At 37.2% G+C, this 26,171-nt stretch overlaps 1 protein-coding gene across 2 annotated transcripts in view; it reads left to right on the top strand.

Annotated features, from left to right (window-relative positions):
• Positions 1-26,171, top strand: part of THSD7B (thrombospondin type 1 domain containing 7B) — a 1,218,744-nt gene that overhangs the window by 999,123 nt on the left and 193,450 nt on the right. For both annotated transcript variants that reach the window (XM_030883051.2, XM_060302483.1), the window contains one exon: positions 11,056-11,231. In XM_030883051.2, coding sequence (XP_030738911.2) covers positions 11,056-11,231 — 176 coding nt within the window. The remainder of the gene's footprint in view (positions 1-11,055; positions 11,232-26,171) is intronic.

Genomic DNA, 26,171 nt, shown 5'->3' with positions numbered 1-26,171 from the left:
GACAAGGAAGGATTTTCTCCCATAGACTTCGAAGGGAACACAGCCCTACCAATACCTTAATTTCATACTTCCAACCTCCAGAACTATGAGAGAATACTTTTTGCTGTTTTAGGCCACCAAGTTTGTGACAATTTGTTATGACAGCCCCAGGAAACGAATAAACTCTCTTCTTCTGTCGCTTTTTGTTCTCTCGTCCGAGAGATACTTCTGGTCGCTCTTGAGACTTTTTCCTGATTTAAAAGGCCCTCTCTCTTTGTGAATTGGAATTATCCACAGTTCCTTGACATGATTACTTCAGCTAGAAGATTGTTGACTATTTCAATTTCAGAAAATTAATGAAAATTAAACATCTCCCCCTCCCCGCCTCTTCTTTTGTTCATTTAGCAGTTATATCATTAAATATAATTAAATTAAATCATAAGTTATCCGTTTGTCTACAGAAGACAAGAGAAGCCTAAATGTAAACCTCTGGATTGGCCGATGCACAATCCATTAGGAAACGAATTTATTGGTAAGTGAAACAAGTTCACCGTTAGCAGCAGCATGCAGTATAAATCAAGGCTGGGAGCCCTATTTAATTTTACACCTTGGTGATATTTCAAAGGTTTTTACAGTAACTTGCGAGGAGTTAATGTGCTGTGCATTCATTCCAGTACATTGATTTCTGCATTAGCTCAGTGAAAGGTGCAGTTCTTTGGTGAAAGCAAACTTTTGGAGGTAAATTTGCTTGGTCACGTAATCCATAATTCAGAATTTATAGTAACAACTTATTTCGTTGTTCGTGAATACAAATTATTGTCTGGATGACCCAACATTCCAGCAAATAAAAAATAATTGGAGTTTTGGGACTTCCCTGGTGGTTCAGTGGTTAAGACTCTGTGCTCCCAGTGCCGGGGGCATGGGTTCGATCCCTGGTCGGGGAACTAAGATCCCGCATGCTGCATGGTGTGGCCAAAAAAATAAAATATAAATAAATAAATAAAACTGAATCACTTTGCTGTACACCTGAAGCTAACACAACATTGTTAATCAACTATACACCAACATAAAATAAAAAGTTAAAAAAAAAAAGAATATGGCTTCTACATAAAAATGTAAGGTATAAGGACTAATGTACTGACCAAGAAGACAAGATTTCATATCTAAAAAGAAATAATAATTGGAGTTTCATCCTGCAGTTTGTTCCGTGCACACCTTATCACTTGATGAGCTTTGTTCTGTGCTCCAGGGCTTGGAGGAGGTTGTCTCTGAATGGAGGATGCCTTCGTCTACCTCTTCTTAGGTATTCTTGCTGTTGTAGGTATTTTTGATGTCTCTTGTTGCCACCTTTAGGAATTATGTTTAAATGCTGGTGTTCGTAATATTCAGGGTACTGGTAGCAATAGAACTCAGTCCACACAATGAAGCTTAAACTTCAGGACCTGTCTCTTGCATGGGCGTCTTCTAAGGTGGAGCTTTCTAGATAGACTCCTCCTGGCTCCCTTCATGTGATGAGTAGCGGGGGAGCCCTGACTGGCAGATCTCTGTATCTTCCGCCTTTTCCTACAATACAAGAGGCCTCGCTTTATGTTGGAATTATGAATTGGGTTTTTGCTTTGCTTTAGTTGGGGGAGAAATACTTAGTTTAGAAATTTAAATGATCACCTAAGAGACTGCAGCGGACGGCAAAGGCATTTTATCTGAAGAGGCCTGACTTCTTGGTTCTAGCCAATGGTTGACAGGCTAGAATGAGGACCCAGTGTTCACAGATGCTCCACTTTTCAAGAGAAGCCAGAAATCTTTATTTTCATATGAAATCCCCCAATTTTGAACTTTGGGTCTCAAAAGAAATATATAAACAAGAAAGTAAATAAGCAGGTAGATAATAAATCCATTTTATTCCAATATAATGTCTGGATTCAGGTCAGAGCTTCCTCTAGGGACCTTTGAGATGGAGCAAAACGACACTTTTCTTCTAAGTGCATATATTTCTGAATCCCATGGGATACTTAGAAGTATCTATCTGCTCATAAACTGGCCATTGCTGGTTGTTAGAATTAGTTATATTAAACCTGTCTTAACAGGAAATGAAGCTGCTATTTAAAGAGCTGGTTCATTGGTCATTTTGAATAGTCCATTTTATTTAGACAGTATATTAGCCATGCGTACATGTCAGAGCTAGTTAATTATAAGTAATATTCTACCATGTTTCATTATGTTCTTTAACAATATATAATATATATTACATTTAATATATATTTATATATGATATTTACATATTTATAAATATTATATATATAAAATTACACTTAGTGGTCTTTTAGCCTAAGGCTTGGCCATTTGTTACTTTACATGTGAATTTTCCAGTCATCTCTTGAGAAGGTGCCCTGTTCTCACGCTGTCTTTTCTTCAATCCAATAGCACACCTGAATTAATGATCAGAATTCTTAACTTTTTAAGCCCTCCAGCATGACCTCCCAATGTGGATCCACCCAACAGCCAATTTTTTACTTCTCCCCAACCTCAATTCCTGCACAGAAGATTCCTCTGTTGACTTGTGAACATTTGGGGTTCACGCTCGTCTTCTTAATTTGTAGGATCTCTCCTGCCTAGATTGCCTTCTGCATGTCTTTCGTTTTATCATAATTCTGCCATGCTTTAGAGATTATTTATTTTAAGTTAGGCCATGATCTATTTAGAGCTGTACTTAGGGACCATTAATATGGCAGCTGATCAGACACGTAATGGATTAGAAGAGACTGGGCACCTGGAGTCCAGTCAAGGGGCCATTCTAATAGTCCAGGTGAAAGATAATGAGCATCTGGCCTTGGCTGGTGGCAGCAGACTTGGAAAGACAGAGATGGACTCAAAACACAACTGATTTACCGATCCAATACAGAATCACTCATTTTGTCAATGTCATCCTAGCCTTTAATTATCATGGAAATAATCTGGAATGAGAAATGGCACCCAAATTTGAAAATTATTACCCTATAATTTTTCTGCTTAAGCATCTTTACAGAATTATATTTTCTATCACTAGCATGAAAAACAGATTAAGAAAAAGCATTTTTACCTTGCTGTATAGCTTTTAGTAGTGGTAAAATACTAGTATGCCACTTATATTGTATGTTAGTTTTTCCACAGACTCCTACTTACTATAATTTTTGACCTTACAGTATTAAAGGGAGTTAAAAAGGACACGTATTATACATTTTTATTGTCACATGAGTAAACAGAACAATTGAGGTTTAAATATTTCAGATCACATAAGTTCAGACTTTGATTTATAATTCATATCGCTAGTTTTTTTTAAATAATAAAGTATACATTTTCCTGAAATATATATAGGTTCAACTTTTGCAAAGTCACATTCTCAGTGGTTAGTGCTGCCATTCAGACTGTGCTAACTGCTTATATAGCTTAATCTTGTTTTCTCAGGACATTATATATAGATTCTCAAAGTATTCTAAATATTTGTTCCATGCGGCTTTTTACTTTGTCTTCTGAAGATACACTTTCCTACGCCAAGGCTGATGCATTAGGATAAGATAGGTTGTAGTATGGGAACAAATGAAACAAACAACTTCAAAATCTCAGCTGTTGAAAGTCAACAAGATCATTCAGTATCCATGTCCATCCTGCGTTGGCTGGGTTTCTTCTTCACTCCAGGATGGGGCAGCCACTATCTGACACAGTTTTGTACCCTGTGGTACAGAGAAAGAAAGAGGGGGGCAAGTTACACTCGGGCTCTTAAAGCTGCCACCTAGAAGTGACACACTTCACTTCTCACATTTCATTGGCTAAAGCAAGTAAGAAGATCACACCTAATTTCCAGGGGCAGGGAAGTGTAGTCATACCACGTGTTCAGGAGCAAAACCTAAAATATTTGGAGAATAGCACTGACAACGCGAGGAGAATAGCGCTGACTCAGACATGCTCTGAGATCAGCTTTCAGAACTTTGGAAGGAAATATAAACTATAGAATGTCTGTTGTAATTTAAGTCAAGATTTTCTCAGGGCAAGGAGATATCATGAGAGAACTTAATATAGGCTCTTGCAGCCACAGTTATACAAATTACCCAGTAATATTATGTTGTCAACAATCTGTATCTTTGTAGTGTTTCAAATGCCAAGTTTATTATGTGCTTAAAGCGTTCAGTCACTTAAATTTTAACAGCATTTATTTGCAGTAATGCTAAAAATGGATACATACAGTCCTAATTGAACGATTCAAATGATTTTGTGTCTAGCATCTCATTTGTCCCTAACATCCTTAATATCTTCTAAGAGCAAAATATCTCTTTTGTCTGCCTGGAGGAACCAGACACGAGGCTGTAAATGCTGAAACTCTGTCTATATGAACAGTTGCAGATACCTTCTTGATTAAATTGCCTGGCCAATTCAATTTAAAAGATCAGTTCTTTATATGATTTGGTTGATTGATTAAATTGACACTGATACATTTAGTTAGAGCAAGTGAACCAGGTTAAGCAATTAGTCAAAAGCCTGTGTCTACTGCAAAAATTTGCCAATATTTTCCCATGAAGTACTTAGAAAATTGAAGCCAGAATCCATTTGTTACCTCAGATTGTTGTGTAATTTGTATATAGTATTTGTATCATTTAATATGTCATTTATTATATACCATGTTTCTTTTCTTATTTATAAGACTGCTCTCTAGCAAAATAGGAATTTCTTTAAGGCCAGGGTTGATTATCTACTTTGTCACTCCAGCACCAAAGAGAACATTCTGAGGTCATAATAATGATTTTTTTTCTACTTGATAGTGAGCTCAGTATCTCCGTCAAGTCTGGATTCAAGATCCCTTTCTAATTCTGACCAGTCTATGAAATGAAGCTTTTGGCCTTGATGACGTTGAATAGCTCATCATCTAAAAGTTCACCAGTAAATTATATTGTTAATTAAGAAAACCGGTTGACACTTAGATGATTTTTTCTGGTAGATGTAATAAACTTTAATACATAATTATGCTGTGAAATATTTGAGTTTTAAGGAATCCAGGAAAACTTTCTCCTTAATGTGACTATTTGAACTTTGTGTAACTTCTCATTCAGCTGTATTCAGGTATCTGATTAGGTTGTGGGTCCCAAATAAGGTATTTTGTTATCTGCAATACCATAACCATCATTTTATAATGGTTAATATTAGAGAGTCTTTGCTGATGCGTTCTTATATATGTAGTAAAGGTATTTTTCTACGAGTAGGGAGTATTTTCAAAAATATTCTTTTAATTCAAAATTTTAAAGGAAGAGATAATGATAACTAAGGTGCTTTCTAGCTCTCCCCTCTCAGGCCCCACAGAAGCCTAAATAAGGTTGGACCCATCTTTGAAAGACTGTATCTTTGAAAGAATGTAACTGCTGTTCATAAGTGGTATTCCCAGGCCAAAATATAAATTCACCAAAGCAAGCTGGCAACCTTATTGAGTTTGCACTACATAACCACACACTAATGGATTGAGATTTTAAATAAATATTTAACAGTTAGTGTTTCCCTTGAGAACAATGGCAAAGTATTGGTCTAATTTCTCAAATTCTTTCTTGTGACAACATCAAAACATCGGCCCCCATACTTTCCCCACCTCTCCTGAAGGATATCTACTTTAAACCACTCTGAATTAAGTCATCAGATACTTTTAAGTATAGTACATATTACTAGATAAATAGTAGAACTAAAAGGTATAAATTAAAATAATAAATCTTTAAATATTGACAAATGAAGACATGATATCATTTTAACTCACAAAGTTCTCCCAGATCTTCACTTTGAACTAGGGAAGGAGGTGATCAGCATTTTCTTTATATTTTCCTGATTTTATTTTTGGTAGTATGTTTTCATTATTTCAACAAAGTGTCAGTAAATAGAACATTCACTGTCTAGGAGGATGTTTGCCATTACTTTACACAGTAGGAAAATATAAGTAAATTAACCTAGGTTATTTCCTCAGGCTTAATGTCATCAATATCTCCTTTCACGTCTTCCAAAACAAGATCTTTCTGGGGCAGGGGGAGGAGCAGGGGAGCAGGGGAGATGTTAGTACTTGAATGCCAGAGAAAAAAATGCACAGCAGGTACTATCCTGGGAAGTGGTTTTAGCAATGAGACCACTGTGTTAAGAGAGCAGTGTTTTCACCTACGTCTATTGGAGCAATATTTGGGGGTTAGTTATATAGACTGAAGCCAGGTTCCTGGGCTTCAGCCCTGTTGGGTATAAGTCATTCAATAAATTCCTCCAGTTATAACATAGCGACTCTATTAGTGGATTCTATTTAGTTCATCTTCATCTATAATATCAACAGATCCTTTTTGAACACCTACTATGTACAATGTATATGGCTTACAGAATCACCATGTTGGATGCATTCTTTATTGATAATTCTGTAATGACTACTTCCTACTGAATTTCATATGCATACAGATAACTAAAATAGAACATGAAAGCATCCCCAGGCTAAGTAATATGATGGTCCAAGCAGTGTATTCTGCATATAAATTAGAGCATCAAATATTTTCAGTAGGAAAATTGCTTCTTTCATTGAAGCTAGATTTAGATTTCTGAATGTTGCCAGTTCAGCTAGTCTGTGGTATATTTTATGTAAATGAGTTTTTAAAACATTAGTGAAGTTTCCATAGTCAGGAATTGGAATTCTCTTATGGGAGGTTAACCTTGTAGGTAGTCACATTTGGTCATACTCTGCTTCCAACAGTTGTAAGTATTAAGTATGTGGGTAGAACTGATCCTTTCCATTATGAGATAGGTATAAGAATATGCAGTTATTAATGGTTCTCACTATGGGCTTTCCTTTGGGGTATACTCTAGCATGAAAATAACTTTTCTGAAAAATAAATGTCACTGTTGCTTAGACCTGTTGAATTTCAGAATTATTTTATACTCACTGAATTTATGACCTTGACTTTCATAGAGATCCTCTGAGTTTATGTCTTATCATAGGGAATAAAAAGAAAACAGTATTGCTAAGAGGCTCTCTAATTAAAATCCATCAATATGCAAGTATATATGAAAATGATTTAAAATCTCATTAAATTAAAAGGCCATCTGATTCAAAATCTGCTTTAAAATAGGATCTAAATAGGCCCTCAGATATGTACAAGTTATTTATATGAAGTCTCCTGAAATTTCATATTTGAAGCATTTACACCGTGAGAGTTAATTCTGCTTAATTACTAGTCCTGCTGTTTTCATTCAGTAGCAAATGGAATCATTTTGTGACTCAGTTTCTCTGTAAAACTAAGTAATGCCTGTGGCCTATATTTAATCCTATAGTTAGCATTTATTATATACCTAATACTGAATTAACTGTCAAACCTCCTTAGAAAGGACTGTAGAATTGTAACTATGGTAAACAATAGAGAATTTTTAACAATCTCAAATAGACCTTTTTTTTTTCACCTTAGAAAGATCCTTCCTGGTGACTTAGGTGTTTGATGTACTCTCTCTTGTCAATGAGTATTGTTTAGATACTGTAAAGTCATTCTACTATTAATGTAAGAGAAAAATATAACTATAAAGTGAGAGAGAGTTAGAGAGCTTGGAGAGATAGCAAGTGGTGAAAATGGGCCTTATATAAGAAAATGAGTGCCTTTTCCATCATGATATGAAGATAGAAGAAGAATATGGAAATTCATACAGATATATTCATAGGAAATTGAAGGAGTTCTTCGTATTCATTTCTTTCTATTTTTTTCTGGGAAAGAAGAGGTGAGATCTAAGAAGTTTGAAGATAGGTAGAGAAGGTTTGAAAAAGCTGTGAAGTGGAATGGGAGTGAGAAGAAAGCTCAGAAGAATCACCAGGCAGTGTGTGGCATTAGCAGTGCCTTAGTCTCCACTTGATGTCCAGCATTCAGAACAGGGTAGGGAAACAGCTGGACCAATCTAGCTCTGAAGTTTTGCCAGACCGGCATGGCAGAAGGAGCAACGGGGCCAGATGGTCTACTGGCCAGAGAGTCATTGTAGTAATGAAGGCTAAACTGGATAGAGAAAGGGCAGAGTTTTTCATGAGGAAAGGCGTAAATATTATTGCAGAAGGTGAAGTAGTCTATGTGCAAAGATTTCAAGATATAGGAGGGGGAAGGGAAGGAGGAAAACAAGTTAGGGAGGTGGTTCTTGGACTTGATTACACATTAGAATTCTCTGGGGATCTTTGAAAACTACCATCGCCTAGGTCCCGTCCTCTGAGATTTGGTTGAATTAGTCCATAGTGTATCCTGGGCAATGGGAACATATTTTACAGCCAAAGTTGAAAACCCTTGTTTAGAGCCTCTTATAAAGAATCTTACAGTTTTTGCAAAGTGGTGGTCACTTTATTTTCAAGGCAATGGAGAATCAGCAAAGGGTTTAAAAGGGATAGTGTAAATTATCATTTATTCTAGAAAAGTAACTTTTTCCTCAGAGTGACTAAACCAATACCAAAAGAGAATGATTAGGAGAAAGGGAGCCTAGTGGAGAGAATATTTCAGTATTATGGGCCAGAAAGAGTATGATCTTGAGCAGGGACGAGCAAAAGAATTATAGAGTGATGCTTCCGCATAAGAGCTTATTACACCCATTAATATATGTGTAAAACAATGAAGGCTGGTCTAAGATAACTGTGAGATTTTTTTTACTTTGGATAATTTGCTAGTTTTAAATTGCTGCATAACAAATTACTGTCGACCTAGCCATTCAAAACATTTATTATCTCACTGTTTCCATGAGTCAAGAGTACAGCCATGGCCTCTCTAAATTCTCTGCTTAAGAGTCTCACCAGGCTATAACCAAGATGTGAACCGAGAGTCAGGTCTCAGCAGAGGTGTGACTGGGGAAAGCTCCTCTTCCAATCTCCCTTGGAATTGTTGGCAGAATTCCTCTTCATGCACCTATAAGGCTGAGACCCCTGTTTTCTTACTAGCTAACAGCCAAGGGCTGCCCTCAGGCCCTAGAGGCTGCTTGCAGTCCCCTACCCTGCAGCCACACCATAGGCATTTTATGGCATGGCTGTTTGCTTCTTCAAGTCCAGCAGGAGAGTTTCCTTCTCCACAAAAAGGGCCCAGTCTCTCTTTTAAGGGTTTTTACCTGATTAATTCAGGCCCAGCCAGGGCCATCTCCCTTTCGATTAACTCACAATCAATGATTTGGCATGTTAATAGTATCTGTGCATTCCCTTCCCCTTTGCCACATACCATAACCTAATCATGGGGCTGACTTCCTATCATATTCACAGGTCTTGCCCAAACTCAAAGGGAAGAGATTATATACTCATATACACCAGCGTACAGGAGTCAGATATGTTGCAGTTAATTAAGGTGAGGAATATAAGAGAATCAGAATGTTTTAGGAGGAAACTGGTGGCCTCAGTTTTAGACATGTTGAATTTGGGGGAATTTGGGCACCCAATTAGAGTGGATCAGTAGGTGGCATAGAAATTAGTAAAGAGATGGGAATTGGAAATACATGTTTGGTAGTGATCGGTGGAGGTGACAGTTAACCATCCAGAGAAAGACTGTAGCAAGAAGTGGGCTGAGGACAGGAGCAAGAGCTAGCAAAGCCAGAACATCTGCATCTGTATTTCAACCCACACCTCTTGATTCCAGTCCAATATCTCATATACAACTTTTCACTATTCCTCTTTCTTCTTTCGATAATATCCTGCTCTTCCTAGTCTGTGGTCCACTCTTTGTCCTCCTCCCACCTCTAAGTCACACTACACAGAAGTGAGAATCAAGATCTTCCTTTGTGATGTCCAAAGAAGCCATACAGATGGCCAGTAGGCACATACAAATAGGCTCAACATCACTAATGATTAGAGAAATGCAAATCAAAACTATAAAGAGGTACCACTTCACACTGGTCAGAATGACCATCATTAAAAAGTCTACAAGTGACAAATGCTAGAAAGGGTGTGGAGAAAAGGGAAACCTCCTACACTGTTGGTGGGAATGTAAGTTGGTGCAGTCACTTTGGAAAACAGTATGGAGGTTCCTCAGAAAACTAAATATAGAACTACCGTATGATCCAGCAATCCCACTTTTGGGCATATATATGGAGAAATCCATACTTTGAAAAGATACGTGCACCCCAATGTTCATTGCTGCACTATTTACAGTAGCCAAGACATGGAAACAACCTAAATGTCCATCAACAGATGAATGGATAAAGAAGATGTGGTACATATATACAATAGAATACAGCTCAGCCATAAAAAAGAATGAAATAATGCCATTTGCAGCAACATGGGTGCAACTAGAGATTTTCATACTAAGTGAAGTAACTCAGACAGAGAAAGACAAATACCATCTGGAATCTAAAATATGGCACAAATGAACCTATCTACAAAACAGAAACAGACTCACAGACATAGAGATCAGACTTGTGGTTGCCAAGGGGGAGGGGGAGAGGGATATACAGGGAGTTTACAGTTGGTAGATGCAAACTATTATATTCAGAATGGATAAACAACAAGGTCCTACTGTATAGCACAGGAAACTGTATCCTATCTCCTGAGATAAACCATAATGGAAAAGAATATTTTAAAAACAATGTGTATATATATATACATATATGTATAACTCAGTCACTTTGCTGTACAACATTGTAAATCAACTATACTTCAATTAAAAAAAATAATTTTGCTTTATTTTAAAAAAGGAATCTTTGTGAAAGCCTTGCAGATCACAGGCACTGAGATTGACTCTATTATGCTCTCTATTCCCAGACAGGGAATTATAGGTCCATTGGAGGGAGATGGTATCACCATTAGCCCTGAGCTGCGTCATTTCTTCTTTCTTAATTTCTTTTTATTAGAAAGCAGGACTTACTGTGCACTTTTCCCTGCTTCCTCAATCCCAGAATTGTCTGTGAAGGAGAAAGATGGCACAGATTTGGAATGCAGAAATAATCATATGTATCTGTCTCTGACATCTTTTGTCTGTTTATTGAAACCTCTGCAGCAGTATTGTTAGGCAGTCTGATCTGTGATAATAGAAACAGAAAGTAAGCTTGATTAGTATATTTTGATCACACTTTCCTCCATTCTTTTTAATCTTTTTCTTTCAGGTTATATTCAAGAAGAATGTGTCATCCCCTGTCCATTTGATTGCAAGTTAAGTGATTGGTCTAGTTGGGGGTCTTGCAGTTCATCTTGTGTTGGAGTGAGAATTCGATCCAAATGGCTGAAAGAAAAACCGTACAATGGAGGTCGCCCATGTCCCAAACTGGATCTCAAGAATCAGGTAAAGTGCATGAAGCAACAAATACAAAGCTGAAAAAGTATCTCCTTTATTATTTCCTGGTGAAATTGAAGTCATCATCTTGTTATAAGTAGCTCGCAAAAAGTTAATACAAGCTCAGAAGAGTGGATAAGAGGGTACAAATGAATATAATAGAATCAGGAAGAGAAGCCTTGCCCACTTCTAGGCAATGCCAAGAACGACTTGGTAATATTAGAAATAATAATGTTTACAAAAATTAAATCCAGTTGGTTTTTAAATTACCTTGAAATGTCATTTGATTCATCATGATATTATGAAAGGTGTGTGTGTGTGTGTGTGTGTGTGTGTGTGTGTGTCATAATGTTGGGAGAATGTCAATTACTTTATGGTTATAGATACAATTAGTGGTCTCATCCACGTACTCCAAAAATGGTGTTCTAATTTTCCCACACCTAACTCTTCATACTAATTTTCTTTGTTCCTAATCTTATCAGTGTTTCCACAGCTCTTCACGTCTCTTCTGAGCTATTTCTCTACAATTTCCCCCAAGATCAAAGCTGTTTTCATAAATGGAACCCTAAAGGATACTCTTCCATGTAGATATCTAATAAAATTGCTATCTTAAGCAATCAAAGTTGATTAGAGTATTTCAGTTGGCCTTACCTCCATAATGGAGTCTCAGATTTAATTAAGAATTATAATAAAGAACTAAAATTTCTCCCATGATTGCATACTGTTATTATATCAGGACTGATATATACATTTTAATCAATTCAATAGGTGGAGTACAAGATGACGATTGTGAAAAGTTCTTTATTCTTAGAGAGGTGAATTGTGTCTTATATGGGTCTGTAGATCCTTTGTGACTCCGAAACTTTTAAGAAAATAGCTACACAGGCTTCTATTCCTAATTCTATTGTGTTCATTTCTGCCCTCTTAACTCCATTTTGATTAGCCTTTCTATACAGGTTGTTTAATGGAAGGGAAATCCACGCATCTGTTGTTAATTAATTTGAATAGTATCTAGTACTGCTTGTATGTAGATCCCATTTGTCATTTCAAGACTGACATCTCTAGCTGTTTTTTTCCTAAATTCTGATAAAAGACACATAACTCACCGAAAATGAAAAATTATCATACTGGCAAAAAATATTTATGTTCCAAGACAGGGCATAGTATTAGGCGGGTCTTGTTTTTTAAGGTTACGTGGGATAAAGTGATGACCCTGGTTTCTTCCTTCAAAGCAGATATAAAGCATTTTGGGAAAAAAAATGATGCAGAGGATTGTAAAATCAACATCACAGTAGTTTGGGGAAGGGAAAAGTGGGATATGATTAATGAAAACAGGAGGGAAGTAATCAGAGCAGAGAGAGTCTGAGGAGAGAAGCCTCTTCAGTATGAAGAAAGGAATAATACAGGTTGATGGTCAGGAGAAGAACTTTCAAATGAATACTCATATGAAGGTATGAAGGCTATTTGACCTTCCCTAGGGGATTTTCCAGGCATTTCAAAAGGGAAATGACTACTAAGCGTTTATAGTTATAAATAATGTATGAAAATTCTTCTCTCTCCTCAACACCAATGAAACCTAAGCCTTTATAGCACTAGCATTAAACACTAATTTTAATATGCTAATTTTATGAACTAGGAAATTATCAAGTGAGTAAAAGGACTTCATTGGAGCACAGACGCTAAAACTGTATTCTCAGTGTGTATAGGCAAATGCATGGAAATGTGTCTATCAAATTTGAGAGTATGCGTGAGATAAGGGTACTTGTAAGCCTGTTATGACTTAAAGAAAACTTGTTCTAAACACTTAATTGACATATAAAACTTGTAACCTTAAGTAGTACATGCTGGAAATTAAGCCCAAGTTCAAGACTAATTTAGATAAATCCCATATGTGAAAACTAAGCAAGGGTGGGTTTGTCTGCAGGAGCTGTTTCTAGCTTTTGAGTTCGGGAAGGAAATTGTAGCATTCCAAAGACATTTGTTGTGATGCTCAGAAGTGAATCCTGGGATTTGATTATCAGAAATCAAATTTAGTGTAGCATATATTCTGATGTAAAGAGGTTTCAGGTATCTAGAATGTATGTGGCTTAAACTTGAATTGGAAAACTTCACCCCAATCCATACTTTACATTTTAACATAAGTTAATTGATCAAGACAGTAAATCATAAGCCCTCCGTCTCACTTGTAAGTCTGTGAAGGTCAAGGAAAAATGCTATTGTAAAAAATCCTAAATTTAAAGGAAATTGTCCCCAGAGCCCTTCCTTTTCTAAAGAAAGCACACTTTTACCTGTAAGTATATTTGTGGAAAGCTATCTGTGGACTTCATTATGTATTTGCTCTTATACATGGTAGAATCCACTTTGTGTGTGTGTGTTATATAGTGAAATTGTTGAAGATATCCATATTTTCTTAATTCATCTGAATATAAATTGGGTTGTCAGGAATCTTCGTGATTTAGGTAATATTCCTCAGCTTCTATTATTTATGGTAGTTCTTCTTTAGAGGAGCTCACTATTTGTTTCCCTAAGCTGGAAATATGATCTAGTGAGAGCTACACCCACTGAGGCTGTTTTTTAAAGTTCAATTTTACTACTGGCCTTAGGTTATCGGTCTCCTTTCCAATTGGTTTTTAGGTCTAGATTTATTTTTCTATTGTTGGAACCAGATTAATCCTCTCTCATCCATTCACCCATAAGTAAGAGCTTACAAAAAATGTAACCAAATTATAGCAGTAAGAGAGGTACATATCTTTAATACCTGTGCATGAGGAAAATTCAGTATATGGCATATTGAGTCTAACATACTTTTTGTAAAAAAAAAAAAAAAGAAAAGAAAGAACTTTCTTATGTGTATATATATATATATGATGCATATACTATGTAAATGTTAGTATACCTGCATGTACTTAATCATTCTCCTCCTTTGCGTCTCTTTAGAACATGAGGTCTTTCTGAGGGCAAAGGGTGTCTTTGTACTTTTGTAACTCATTCTAGCCCCTGGTACACCCTCCTGTGGATTGTCAAGTTATATTCATTGGATGCTTTAGCTGAAAAGAAACCTTCTCTCTGGATGAGTGTGTGGCTAGCTCCATAGGAAGAAAAAATATTTTAGAACTCTGGTCTCTTAAGCTGCGATTTGTCATTCGAATTGTCAAAACACGTGAGCTCTTCTAGAAGAAAGAAAAAAGAACCTCCACATTATTACTGCCCAAAGAGCTTTTCATGATTTGCCTGGAAAATCCTGGGTGTCTGCATCCCCACTGAAATCTAACTCAGTGATATAAATGAAAAGGTTGGTATTACCTACACAAGCTCATAAACTGCTCTGAATCTGTTTGTGAAATCAATATTTATAATCTCTCATAAAAAAAACCTCCCTTTTAAACTAAAACCTATCAACATGATAGCTCTTCCTCCAGAAGTGCCAAAGTGACAGCAGTCCTTTGGTGGCTTTCTGCTAAGTGGATTTGTGATGATAAATAGCTCGAGCATGCAGCTGACCCAAAGCGTTTATTTAGTTGGAAAACTGCTAAATAGTTTATTGAATTATCAGGTCAGTTGCCTGATACCCTTGACTAGGCTGTGCATAATCTAATACATAATGTATTTTAATTTTTTATAGTCTATGATGTGGTGAGTGGATTTAAGTACACTTGTACTGTATCTTTTTGCTCTCTTTTTCCTTGTGGAGTTCTGCTTAATAGAAGATTAAATATAGGGACATTAAAGCTCCATTGGACTTACATTTCCCTTTATGAGTTCTTTACACAATTGAAGGCAAGGGAGTGCCAGGAAATTCTATGTTGTTTATATGTTGCACATTTGTGTGTCCCATGTACTGGAATAAAAATCTGGCAGTGAGATTCATTCTCTGTGCTTTTTAAAATGCATCTATTTAAACACAATTTTGAAAGAGTTTTGATTGTGCTTGCAACTGAACGAGTGGATATAAATTAAATATATGGGTTTTCTAGAAACACCTGCTCTTTTAAAGGTGTGTCTTCTCTACAAAGAGAAGTGGCCTGAATTTGGAAATAACGAGTATAGTGCTTTTTCTTTTCCATAGCAGGGTAATACTATTTTAAAGAATACTTTCTTTCCAAAGATAATCAGGTATATTTTCGCAAGATCATTTCTCCCTTATAAAGTGGCTTTGGATGAGAAAATTTTCTATAGAGAAGTATCTTACGCTCATTTTGATACTGCTTCGTTAATTATTAATAGCATTTTAGGATGTGGAAAGAGGATAACAGTCATTCAAACTGAATGTTTGTTTACCCGGAACAATATGGCTCACTTAAAGTTTAATTTGAGGCTTCCCTGGTGGCACAGTGGTTGAGAGTCCGCCTGCCGATGCAGGGGACACGGGTTCGTGCCCCGGTGCGGGAAGTTCCCACATGCCGCAGAGCGGCTGGGCCCGTGAGCCATGGCCCCTGAGCCTGTGCGTCCGGAGCCTGTGCTCCGCAGCGGGAGAGGCCACAACAGTGAGAGGCCCGCGTACCGCAAAAAAAAAAAAAAAAGGTTTAATTTGATTTAACCAATTTTGGCCTCTTGCTTCTTTTGGACTTGCCCGACTTCCACTCGTCCTAACCTAGTCCAAATCATTCCTGGCAGAGTCCTGCTCACCTTGGACTTAGCACTTTGGCAGGAGCTCCAGACCATAATGGAGCTAGAGGTCATCATCTTGGGCGTTAATACGGAAAGCCCACAGTCATCCATGATGAAGCACATTCAGGTGTACCGTTCTTGTGTCGGGAAGTAGGGGTTGGTGACTGCACCTTTGAGAAGAACTTGTTTTAATTGTGAAATATCATATGTCATAAAATTAAGAGATGCAGAGTGATTTATTCTTCAGGGTTACTTGGGAGGATTTAATAAAGGCAGATACTCCTAAAACGTTTTACTTCTCGCCAACATACTAATTATGATAGCAAATTATTATACTGATTATTATACACCACACCCCATCTCAGAGGCAGAGTGAAATGACTTCTAAAGGCTGGTGTTCATCCATTCATACCCTTTATGCCTGTCTGCCAACGCAAACACCGTACTCTCAAGTTGTGACATTGCACTAACTGAGCTGCGTAGAGCCTGCAGGAGAGGCAGTTTTTCTTTTTTGTTCCTGCCCTGTCACCATTTCCAAGCAAACAAATTATGTTTTCTTCTCAAGAGATTCCTCTCCGCCACACCTGTGTCTACACATACCCTATTCTTGATCATAGGACTACCCCTCGTGCTTGTTGAAATCTTTTGCAACTTTGATCATTTTTCTTGAGACCTACCAGAGTCACTCATGAGAACCAATTTTCCTCTACCTGTTGTCCACTCTCTCTTGTCTTTTACTCTGTTTTTTTTTAAACTGGGTATTGCTACTCTGCACATGTTCAAACTCATTTTTAGTTGTTATGCAAGAGGTACCTCTAGAACGTTCTCTACTAAGCTGGCTTGGCAAATTTCCCTAATGCTGTCCCTAGGCAGGGTTTCCAGGATTGGCAGGAGACAGCTATAAAATTGTGAAACAGGCAAATTTTGTTAAATTTTGTCTTTGGAACCTTTCAATGTGCTGTCATACCTCATATTATCCCTAGCCTCTGAACTCCTGAAGTTCTGAAATATTATATTAGATAACATCAGCCTCAGCAGGAAATCACATCATATGTATTGGAAATTTTGCAAAACTATCTTCTTAACCAGGGACTTCAAGTAGAAGTGTTTATGTACTTTTCTAGAAAAAAATATTGACAGAACCTACTTTTCAGATCTTTCCTGAATAATCCTGTCTTTTAACCTTTGAATGCAAAATGGAAACTTCCTTCCTCCTCTCATGCATTAAAAAAATAGGGCTCTGACTTTAACCACAAGCATTTAGAATGTTAAACCATGTATTGATGGGAGTGTAGCACCTTCTAAAAATAACTTGCTTAAGACTCCTTTGAAAGAAAGATTCTAAATGGCATGTTCATTCTCTAGATCTTTTTTTATTGAGATATAATTGACATATAACACTGTGTATGTTTAAGATGTACACTGTGTGGATTTTTATACATTTATATATTGTAATATGAGTACCACCATAGCATTAGTTAAAACACCTCTCACATCACATAATCATCATTTCCTTTTTGTGGTGATAATAATTAAGACCTAGTCTCTTAGCCGCTTGGAAATTTATAATACAGTATTGTTGACTATAATCACTGTGCTGTGCGTTAGATCTCCAGGACTTATTTCTCTACTAATTGCAAGTTTATACCCTTTAGATTTTTCAAGCTTTATCCCACTATTAAATTACCAGAAAGCAAGTTACCTAGGTCCTGACTAGGTCCTGTGATAGATCCCTGCAGAAAAGCACTTGTTGAATCATGATTTAATTTTTCTGTATGACTTAAGAGTCCATATAAAAAGAGTCTCCTTGAGAAGCTTATCTAAATCTTTTGGGATATAGAGTATTGCTTCATAACCTTTACTGATCATAAGAGTAGAAAAATCACCATATGGGTGGGGGAAAAATTGGTATAAAAACAGTTTCCCAGGCTCCTGCTCTGAGTAAGTTCAGGAAAGTGTATTTGTTAACAAAGCTTTGTCTTTGCTCCTTTTTCTGATCAGGCAAATTGAGGAACACTGCTGATTTGAGAGTCTTGTCACTGAGGCTACCATTTTTGCTGAAGTCAGCTCTGGAAAAGAATTTATCTGCAGTTGACTTAACCTGCCCTTACTAATATCAACGATGAATACAACCACTAGTTCTTTGCTACTCAAAGCAAATCTGGGAGGAACCTCCCATTTTATAGAGGAGGAGACTAAGGCTTAGAGGGGTGTAATTACTTGACCAACTTTACCCACTGATGTGTATAATGGGTTAAGAGTCATTCAGGTCTGAGGTCAAATGCTACCCTGCCGTCTTCTAGCTGTGAGAACATGAGAAAATTATTTAACCTTATTGAGTCTCAGTTTCATGTTCTGTCAAATTGAGTCTCAGTTTCATGTTCTGTCAAATGGGTATAACGATAACAACTACCTTATAAAATTATTGTATTAATTAATATAATATGAAAATAATGTTGTTTGGCAAATAGTTAAGTACTTGATAAATGTTAGGATTATGTTTCCGTGGTCTCTAACACATAATTTCTGTCTCCAGTTCAGTTTGTTTTCATCTATATTACCTTTTAGACCTAAGTTATACAGATTGCTTTTCTTTTCATATTTAGCTACTGCAATATTTGAAGTCAAATATTTTAGATGTAATCACTCAGCTTATATATATAGGAAAAGCTACTGTCACTGCTTCCTGTATGGGAAGTCTGCTTTATTTCATTTCTAAATATCTTATTTGGCATTGCATTTTTTTTCCTGGTGGCAAAAAGGGATGTAACTGTTTACATGTTTATAACTAATTTTCTATCAACTTGTGATTCTTTGGATATAAATGTTTTTATTAAGGTGTGTAACAGAAAGATACACAAATCATTATGGGTAGAGCTCTATGACTTCTCACAAATCGAATCTTCCCATTCGATTACTACCCACATCAAGAAATAATACTTTACCAGTATCTCACGTGCCTCCTTTTGAGCTCCAGCTCCTTCTCTACCACCTTCCTCTCACCAAATAGAACTACTCGTCAGACTTCTAACAGATAAATTCATTTTATCATTTTAAAAAAACCTTTACATAAATGGATTCTGCACTATAATCTTTTGTGTCTGCCTTTTTCTCCTCTGCATGATGTTTGTGAGATTTATCCATGTTGTGATGTATAGCAATATTTTGTTCATTTCCATTGCTTTATGTTGTGTCCTTGTATATATCACATTATTAGATTATATATACAACATTTTGTCTGTTCTCATTAATGGATGGACATTTGGGTTGTTTCCAATTTGGGGTTATTACAAATAACCCTGCTGCAACCATTCTTGTCTGTGTCTTTGGTGCTCACATGTGTGCATTTCTGTTGCATACAGACCTAAGAGTTGAATTCCTAGGTCATAGGCTATGCATATATTCAACTTCAATAGATAATTGGCATTTCATTTTCACTTGTAAACTATCACAGATCTTTCTAAACATAGCTAGTACATAATTCTAGATAATGACTTGAAATGTGACCTGTCTGACACCATGAAAAGAGGTGTGAAAGCCATACGGATGCATTAAATGTTTATTTTTATTTTATGTTTACAGTCAGGGACCATCTGTACTGTATTCTGTCTCCCTGACCACCCTCACTCCTTCCATTCACACTTACTTAGCTCTACTTTTCCTACTATATGATTTCCTCATTTACTCTTGCTTTTATTTTTTGGCTGTCTCTCCACACCCCCCCCCCCAAAACAGATATACTGCCCAGTTCTCGTTGAGCACCTTGAAAGCTGACAATAGTGTTGTCTTAGGTTGGATTCTCCCAGAAGCAGAGCCTGAGATAGGATTCAAGAGCAAGAATTGTGTTTATCAAGTGCAGGGCACACCATTAGGGTAGAATAAGAAGTGTCACAGGGAAGGGAAGAAACAATATGGTACCTGTGTTACGAAGCCAGGTACCATAGTGGCCACTGAAGCCTAAGCTTGTGGAAGCCTAAACTCTGGGAGACTGTGCAGAACACATGGTTTGATCAGACCCCAAGAGCCAGGAAACTGGATTATTTATATGGAAATTTCTGAGAGTCCCTCGTTGAGGAGAATGTTCAGTCTATGCACTTTGGGCTAAGCATAGGCAGTCTTCTATTTTGGAAAAAGCTCATAGGCACAGAGATCCAGGTACTGGCAGCTGTAATTTAACCAGGGCACAGTGAAAGGTTGCTACTGGTGTCATCCCTCTGTGATTTACAGTACCAAGATGCATTGAAGTTGCTTGGTTAGTATTTTTTGTTTTTTTAACTGGGGTTATATGTAGTCTGTATAATCCATGTCATAACCAGAAGTCCACTTTTTTCCAATAAAATTATACTTTACTACAGCCCAGTGGCCGGTGGAATGTGTATTTTGAGTAGTTTGCATTTGGGGTAAAACTAGATTTATCTTTATCTGGCTGTGCAGTCTCATCTGTTCTCTCTTGAAACTGGTCCCATGCCCTTTGTGGATGCTGGACCAAGGTGATGGGAAAGAGGAAATCTGGTTACGGAGACCAAACCACGTCCCGATTCATGAGCTGGAAATAAGATAATTCAACGGGCTTCAGAACCACCCTACATATATCCTCCTTTTTTCCTTTAGGTGCTGTACAGCATATTATATCCCTTTCTCTATGGCTACTACCAAATACTGTTTTGTTGGCCTGAAAATAGATATAAGAGGAGGCAGAGCAGGCTGGGACTGGCATGTGAGACTTAGGCAGCATTCTCCATGCATGAGAAAAGTGTATCTGTCTGAACACAACTAAGGAGTTCCAGGACAATCATAGTTCAGGTTAGGAAGAAACCTAAAAGTATCTAGTCTCCCAGTTCTCAGTCATGACTGCCCATTTGATTTACTAGAGAAAAGTGTTACATTCCCTACCTCCCCACCCAGACCAACTAAATCAGAATTTTTGCTGATGGTATCCAACAATCTTTTTTAAAATCCTCAGGTGATTCTGATGTGCAGCTAGGGCTGAGAACTGTTGAATGCAGCATCTTGCAAATGAGGTAACTGGAGCCCAGGGAGGTGACTTGACACCTAATTACCACCTAGAACGGGGACCCTGCCTGTCTGTCGTTCCTTTCCTATCTGAGCACCTCTTCCATCCGAATGAACACAAGTGCAATAAGAAATGTCAGTGATGTGAATGTGCTCTATCCCTGTGTTATTCACTTAGGAAAACAAGTAGGGGGCCCTCTGACCTCATCCTGCAACATCCTCCCCCCTCACCTCTCTGCCCACTAAAGGCAAATGGCCTTTACCATAAGCAGGTGACCTCTTTTGGGAGATGATTTAACTGATCATAAGGCCTCCAACAACTTCCTTTTCCTGTATGAGGGAACTTACCTGGTGGCTGTGCAAATACCCCTGAAAAGGTGGGAAAATATACTGCATGGATCCGTGGTTTGGAGTGGTATGATACGGTAGTGGATGTATTTTTCTTTGTGTTATTCAACAAATCTCACATGTATGTCCTCATGCTGTATAATTAGGGACATTGGGGGGAGACATATAAAAATTTAATGTGGCAGGTAAATTATGTGAGTGTATGACATGGACTTCTAAGCAACAGTAATTTATTAATGAACTTTGGTAGCTTTCAAAAAGAGAAGAGGTAAAAACAAAATTGAATTTAGGGTAATTGTAAATGTTTTGGAAGACAACTATAATTCTCTGCATCTGTGCCATTATTCATTCATCCAGCCAACACTTCTAAGAATGAATGATGTGCCAGGAGGAGTTACCGAAGCTCATTTCAACGCCACTCCTCCGAGAGTTTCCACTGGGAACTTGCATTCCCGGAAACTTGAGTGAGGGATTGGGTAGGTTGAAAGTATTAATGGTACCTCATATAACAAGAAACACAGTGATCACATGGGCTCCAGGGTTGGTTGGTTCTGTGGCTCAGCAGTGTCATCAAGGACAGAGTTTTTTTCAGTCTCTGCTTTGCCGTCATCAGTGTCGGCATGAAGCCAACTGAAGAATGAAGGATGAAACTCAGGGCGTTAGCACAATCAGCAGTGCCAGGCATAGCCTCCTGGTGCAGCAATGACCAAAAGAGTAAGAGAGTGTCTCTCTTTTGGGAATCCTAGGAACAGTACGGTTTTCCCAGAACTTCCCCCACTCCCGGGAAGGACTTCACCTCACACCTCAATGACTGAAGTTGGATTTTGTGTCCATTCCTAAACTAATCTCTGGAAGGAGTCATGGGGTAAACTTGTTAGCTCAAAGAAGTATTTTCCAACCAAAACTTTTCTAAACTTCATGACATATAAAACTTTAATATTCATCTGGCAAAGTGGAAAATGTATTCAAAGCTACTTATGTCAGGAGTGACTGGTCTGCGACCCTAGTCTCCATGGGATGGTGCTAGCAATGTCTCAGGCTCCCCTGAAATCCACATAGGAGACCCTGGTATGGTAGGGCCCTGCTTCTCGAAATTTCATGTGCATATGAATTACATAACAGAGCTTGCTAAAATGCAGACTCTGATTCAGTAGGTCTGCGGGGACAGACAAAGAGACTGTAATTTTAACAAGCTTCCAGGTGGTGGCAAAATTGCTGGTATACACATTATTCCTTGAGATGCTAACGTGTACCAGCTGGGAGCTCTCTCCTAGACATTGCCTGGGGTGGAATGCATGTTGAAGAGTGAATGAAAATATCCATTATATACTCTTTTTTTTTTTAATTTTGGAAAATTTATTAATTTTATGTATGTGAAAAAGAAATGCATTGATAACCTCATGCTCTTCAAATAATTACAGTAAATATATGGAAATGAATATCAAGAGTCTCAATTCTTATTTCTTTCTAATTATAATCTATGCACATACATACACATTTTCCTAATGGAAGCAACCTAAATGTCCACTATATACTCTTAATTTTAACTCTTTTTGGCATTCAATTTGATGAGTATAATTAGTTTTAAGTAACATTTTCAGCCTTATATCAAGGTGGAAAAATTAAGTAGTGTTTTTAATTGAATATCTGAAAGTCTATTGTGTTAAGAAATATGACCTAATACTTTCCCTATGAGGATGTGAATTGCCTCGACTAGGGCTCTTCCTTGACACTTTTTTTTTTTTTTTGATAAGGACATCGCTCCATTTTGCAAGTTATTTGGCATAACCAACCTACCAGTGCCTCACTCTAAATGATAAACAAGCAGACTTAAATATCAGATAATACATTCATACACCATGTGTCTCTCCTGTTTTCTCTACTCTATGTAGCCCATGCAACGTTTTCTTGGGTTATTTATCAATAATTTAAGTCATATTGGAATTATGCATGTACTGGGGAGGGCTCAACAACACTAATGAAGGAAGCCAAGTCTAATATCTCCTTTGGATTTCTCCAGAGTGTTTCGATCCAAGTAAACCTTCTATAGACTATTCAGTGTTGCAGCGCCATTTGGTTTTGTGGGTAACAATAGCAGATGGCAGGAATAAGTAGAGCTGAATATCATTTTGTATGAAGGTGAAATAAGAGCTCATATTTATGGAAAAGAAATCTCAGTGAAATTGTTCATTTAAAGAGATTTATAGATTTAGATTTAGATATATAGCTGCTAGAAAACATTTTTAACAGACCCTGAGGGATGATACGTTCAGAATAGGTACAGGTGGAATCTTAGAAAATACAAAACAATGAGACATCAGACACTTAGAGCGTGGTTTCATATGTACATACCCATGTAGTTATCTGTAATGTTCTTCTTATTTGTGTGTCTGTCCTAGTTCATGCTGAGACTTTTAGGCTGCTAGAAGGTAAACATCTTGTTTTCTACTGCCATCATAACTCTTCCAAGGACTGAGCACTCACAACCATGTCAGTAAATTCCATGTGCTCCCCTAACAATTAAAAAAAGAAGGAAAGAAAAATATTTTAGAGGCAAATGGATTTTTTATATGTGTATAGAATTTCTGACATGATGAAAGTGTAATATTCTTTGCTCTGAGTAAATTATGAGTCATTGGAGAATAGGCCGAGTGCTGTAGGCTTAATGTTTGTTTCTACCCAGCATACATATTTTGACATCTAATTCCCAATGTGATAGCATTTGGAGATGGGGCCTTTGGAAGGTGATTAGATCATGAGGGTGGAACTCTCATGAATGGAATTAGTGCCCTTATAAAAGACACCCCAGAGAGCTCCCTAAACCCTTTCTCCAAGTGAGGAAACAGAAGAGATGGCTGTCTGTGGACCAGGAAGTAGGCTCTCACCAGACACTGAACTTGCCACCACCTTGATCTTGGACTTCCCAGCCCCCAAAACTGTGAGACATAAGTCTCTGTTGTTTATAAGCCACCCAGTCTATGGTATTTCTGTTATAGAAGCCCTAACTAAACTATTTCGATACTTTATGTTCAGATTCCATTTTTAGCCTTATTATTTACTGCCCTTATGGATTCATTACGGTGTTTGAATTTATCACTCAGAACTAGCAATTAGACAAGCAGAATCAAGCCCTGGGATCTAGAGTAAGAAGCAAAGTTTAATTTAATCATTTTGCTATATCAGAATGGTTCCTTCTCCTCTTTTTGGTTAAAAGAGATTGCAGCTTTTTGTTAAAATCTGAATTGCTAACTGTGTCCACTTTTTAAAAAACAGTGATTTTTCTACGTGTAATCACTGAAGCCATGTCTATATGAAGCTGAAACAAATGACAAATTCAGTAAAGTCAAGGGAAAAGAATCCATGAAAATGGAACATTTGGTGACCTGAATATAAACCTATCTGCATTCTGTTTTTTTTTCTCCATGGAATTTTAAGCATTGGAATTAAAGCCCTCTATGTCTAGGAAATCAAACCAGAAGGATAATTGAGTTAAAATGTTGAATAATTCTGGGGGAACAATTGGTCAAGTTAGCTATTTAATGCTAAATAGGAATAGCAAAGAACTAAGAGAGAGGAACTGAAACAGCTTTGGAATGTAAAAGTGAAATATGGACATCTTGAACTCAATATAGGATAGTCTTTGCATGAATTATTGCCTGTCATTTGAAATGCACATTAATCAAAACTATAGAAAAATCTGTTCTGGCTTATTACTTAATTAAAAGTAAGTTATGAGCATTTTCAGTCTTTATATAATTTGTATCTTTTTACAAGTCATGAATTTCCCATAATTCTGTTGGCCTTAATCATCAAAAAAAACTATTGCTGTGCTTACGTACAATCGCTGTACATTTTTTTCTACTTTCTAGCAGATGCTACAAAAGAAGCTCTCACAGCTGGTGAAAATTGATATTCAAAAGTATAAAACATGACAGTGGAAAGATTAATTTTCTGTACTCAATGCCCTTGATTGGCGAAAACGTTAAGCTTTCTTCACAGTAAGGCCAGTGGTTTCATTGTGTGGTTGGCAGTGGGCAGACGATAACGTTCTGCTCTATTTTACTTTATGATGAACCAAAGTGGACCAGTTGTTTTTCTAATGAGTTTGTAAGAGATGCTTCAGTGCTGACACATTAGCTGCATCCCTTGGACTGCTATGATGGGGAAGTGAAAAGCAGCTTTAACAACTTGCTAAAATTATCACCATTACAGTGAATGAATCACTAAAATATATATACCAGATGTTTAAAATGGTTAGATTTGGGAGAAAACATACAATTAATTTACATTTTAGTGCTAAGTACAAATTTTAATTTATTCTAACTACTTTATAGCCCATCCAGAATAACATTTGAAGGAGTTATGGAAAGGCTGTAAACGAAGTCATAATCAAGAGAGGACACTTGATTGGCACAGAAGCAGAAGAGTTTTTGCTCAGGGGTTCAGGTTTCGCTTGCCCAGAATCTGTTACTGAATAACAGGCTTGGAATCGATATGGGAAGCAGGTTAATCCACTTAATTACAATTTGTGCCAAAGTTTAATCCCTCCACAGACCAAGTAAATTGTTCTAACTTATATGCACATATTTTATCCTTGCTACAGTCAAGGCACCATGCAAAAGCATAAACAGATCTCTTGATAAGACTCATTATAAAGGAGACTGGCTAGGTGAAAATTGATGGCTGAACTCCAAAACATTTTTTCATAGATGAAAAAACATTCGAAAGTATGAATGCTGTTGAGATAATGTGTTCAGTGGTCCTAATATAATGCCTGGCTTTGTACTGGGCATTCTCTAAGTAGTAGCTATTATTAGTCACATCGTTATTAATCATGAGTCTGGTGAGGATTCTGGGAGAAAGTCTTTGGAAACCCCACCGTATTACAAACTTTCTTCAAGCCCAGACTTTCTAATCTGGTGGTCTGTTGGCAAGCTCTAGATGCCAGAGTGTTATGTGGACTGTTCAGTGTTTGCTACC

This window comes from Globicephala melas, chromosome 7 (assembly GCF_963455315.2).
Source record: "Globicephala melas chromosome 7, mGloMel1.2, whole genome shotgun sequence".
Classification (NCBI taxonomy): Eukaryota; Metazoa; Chordata; class Mammalia; order Artiodactyla; family Delphinidae; genus Globicephala; species Globicephala melas.
This window is presented reverse-complemented; position numbering and strand designations above follow the sequence as displayed.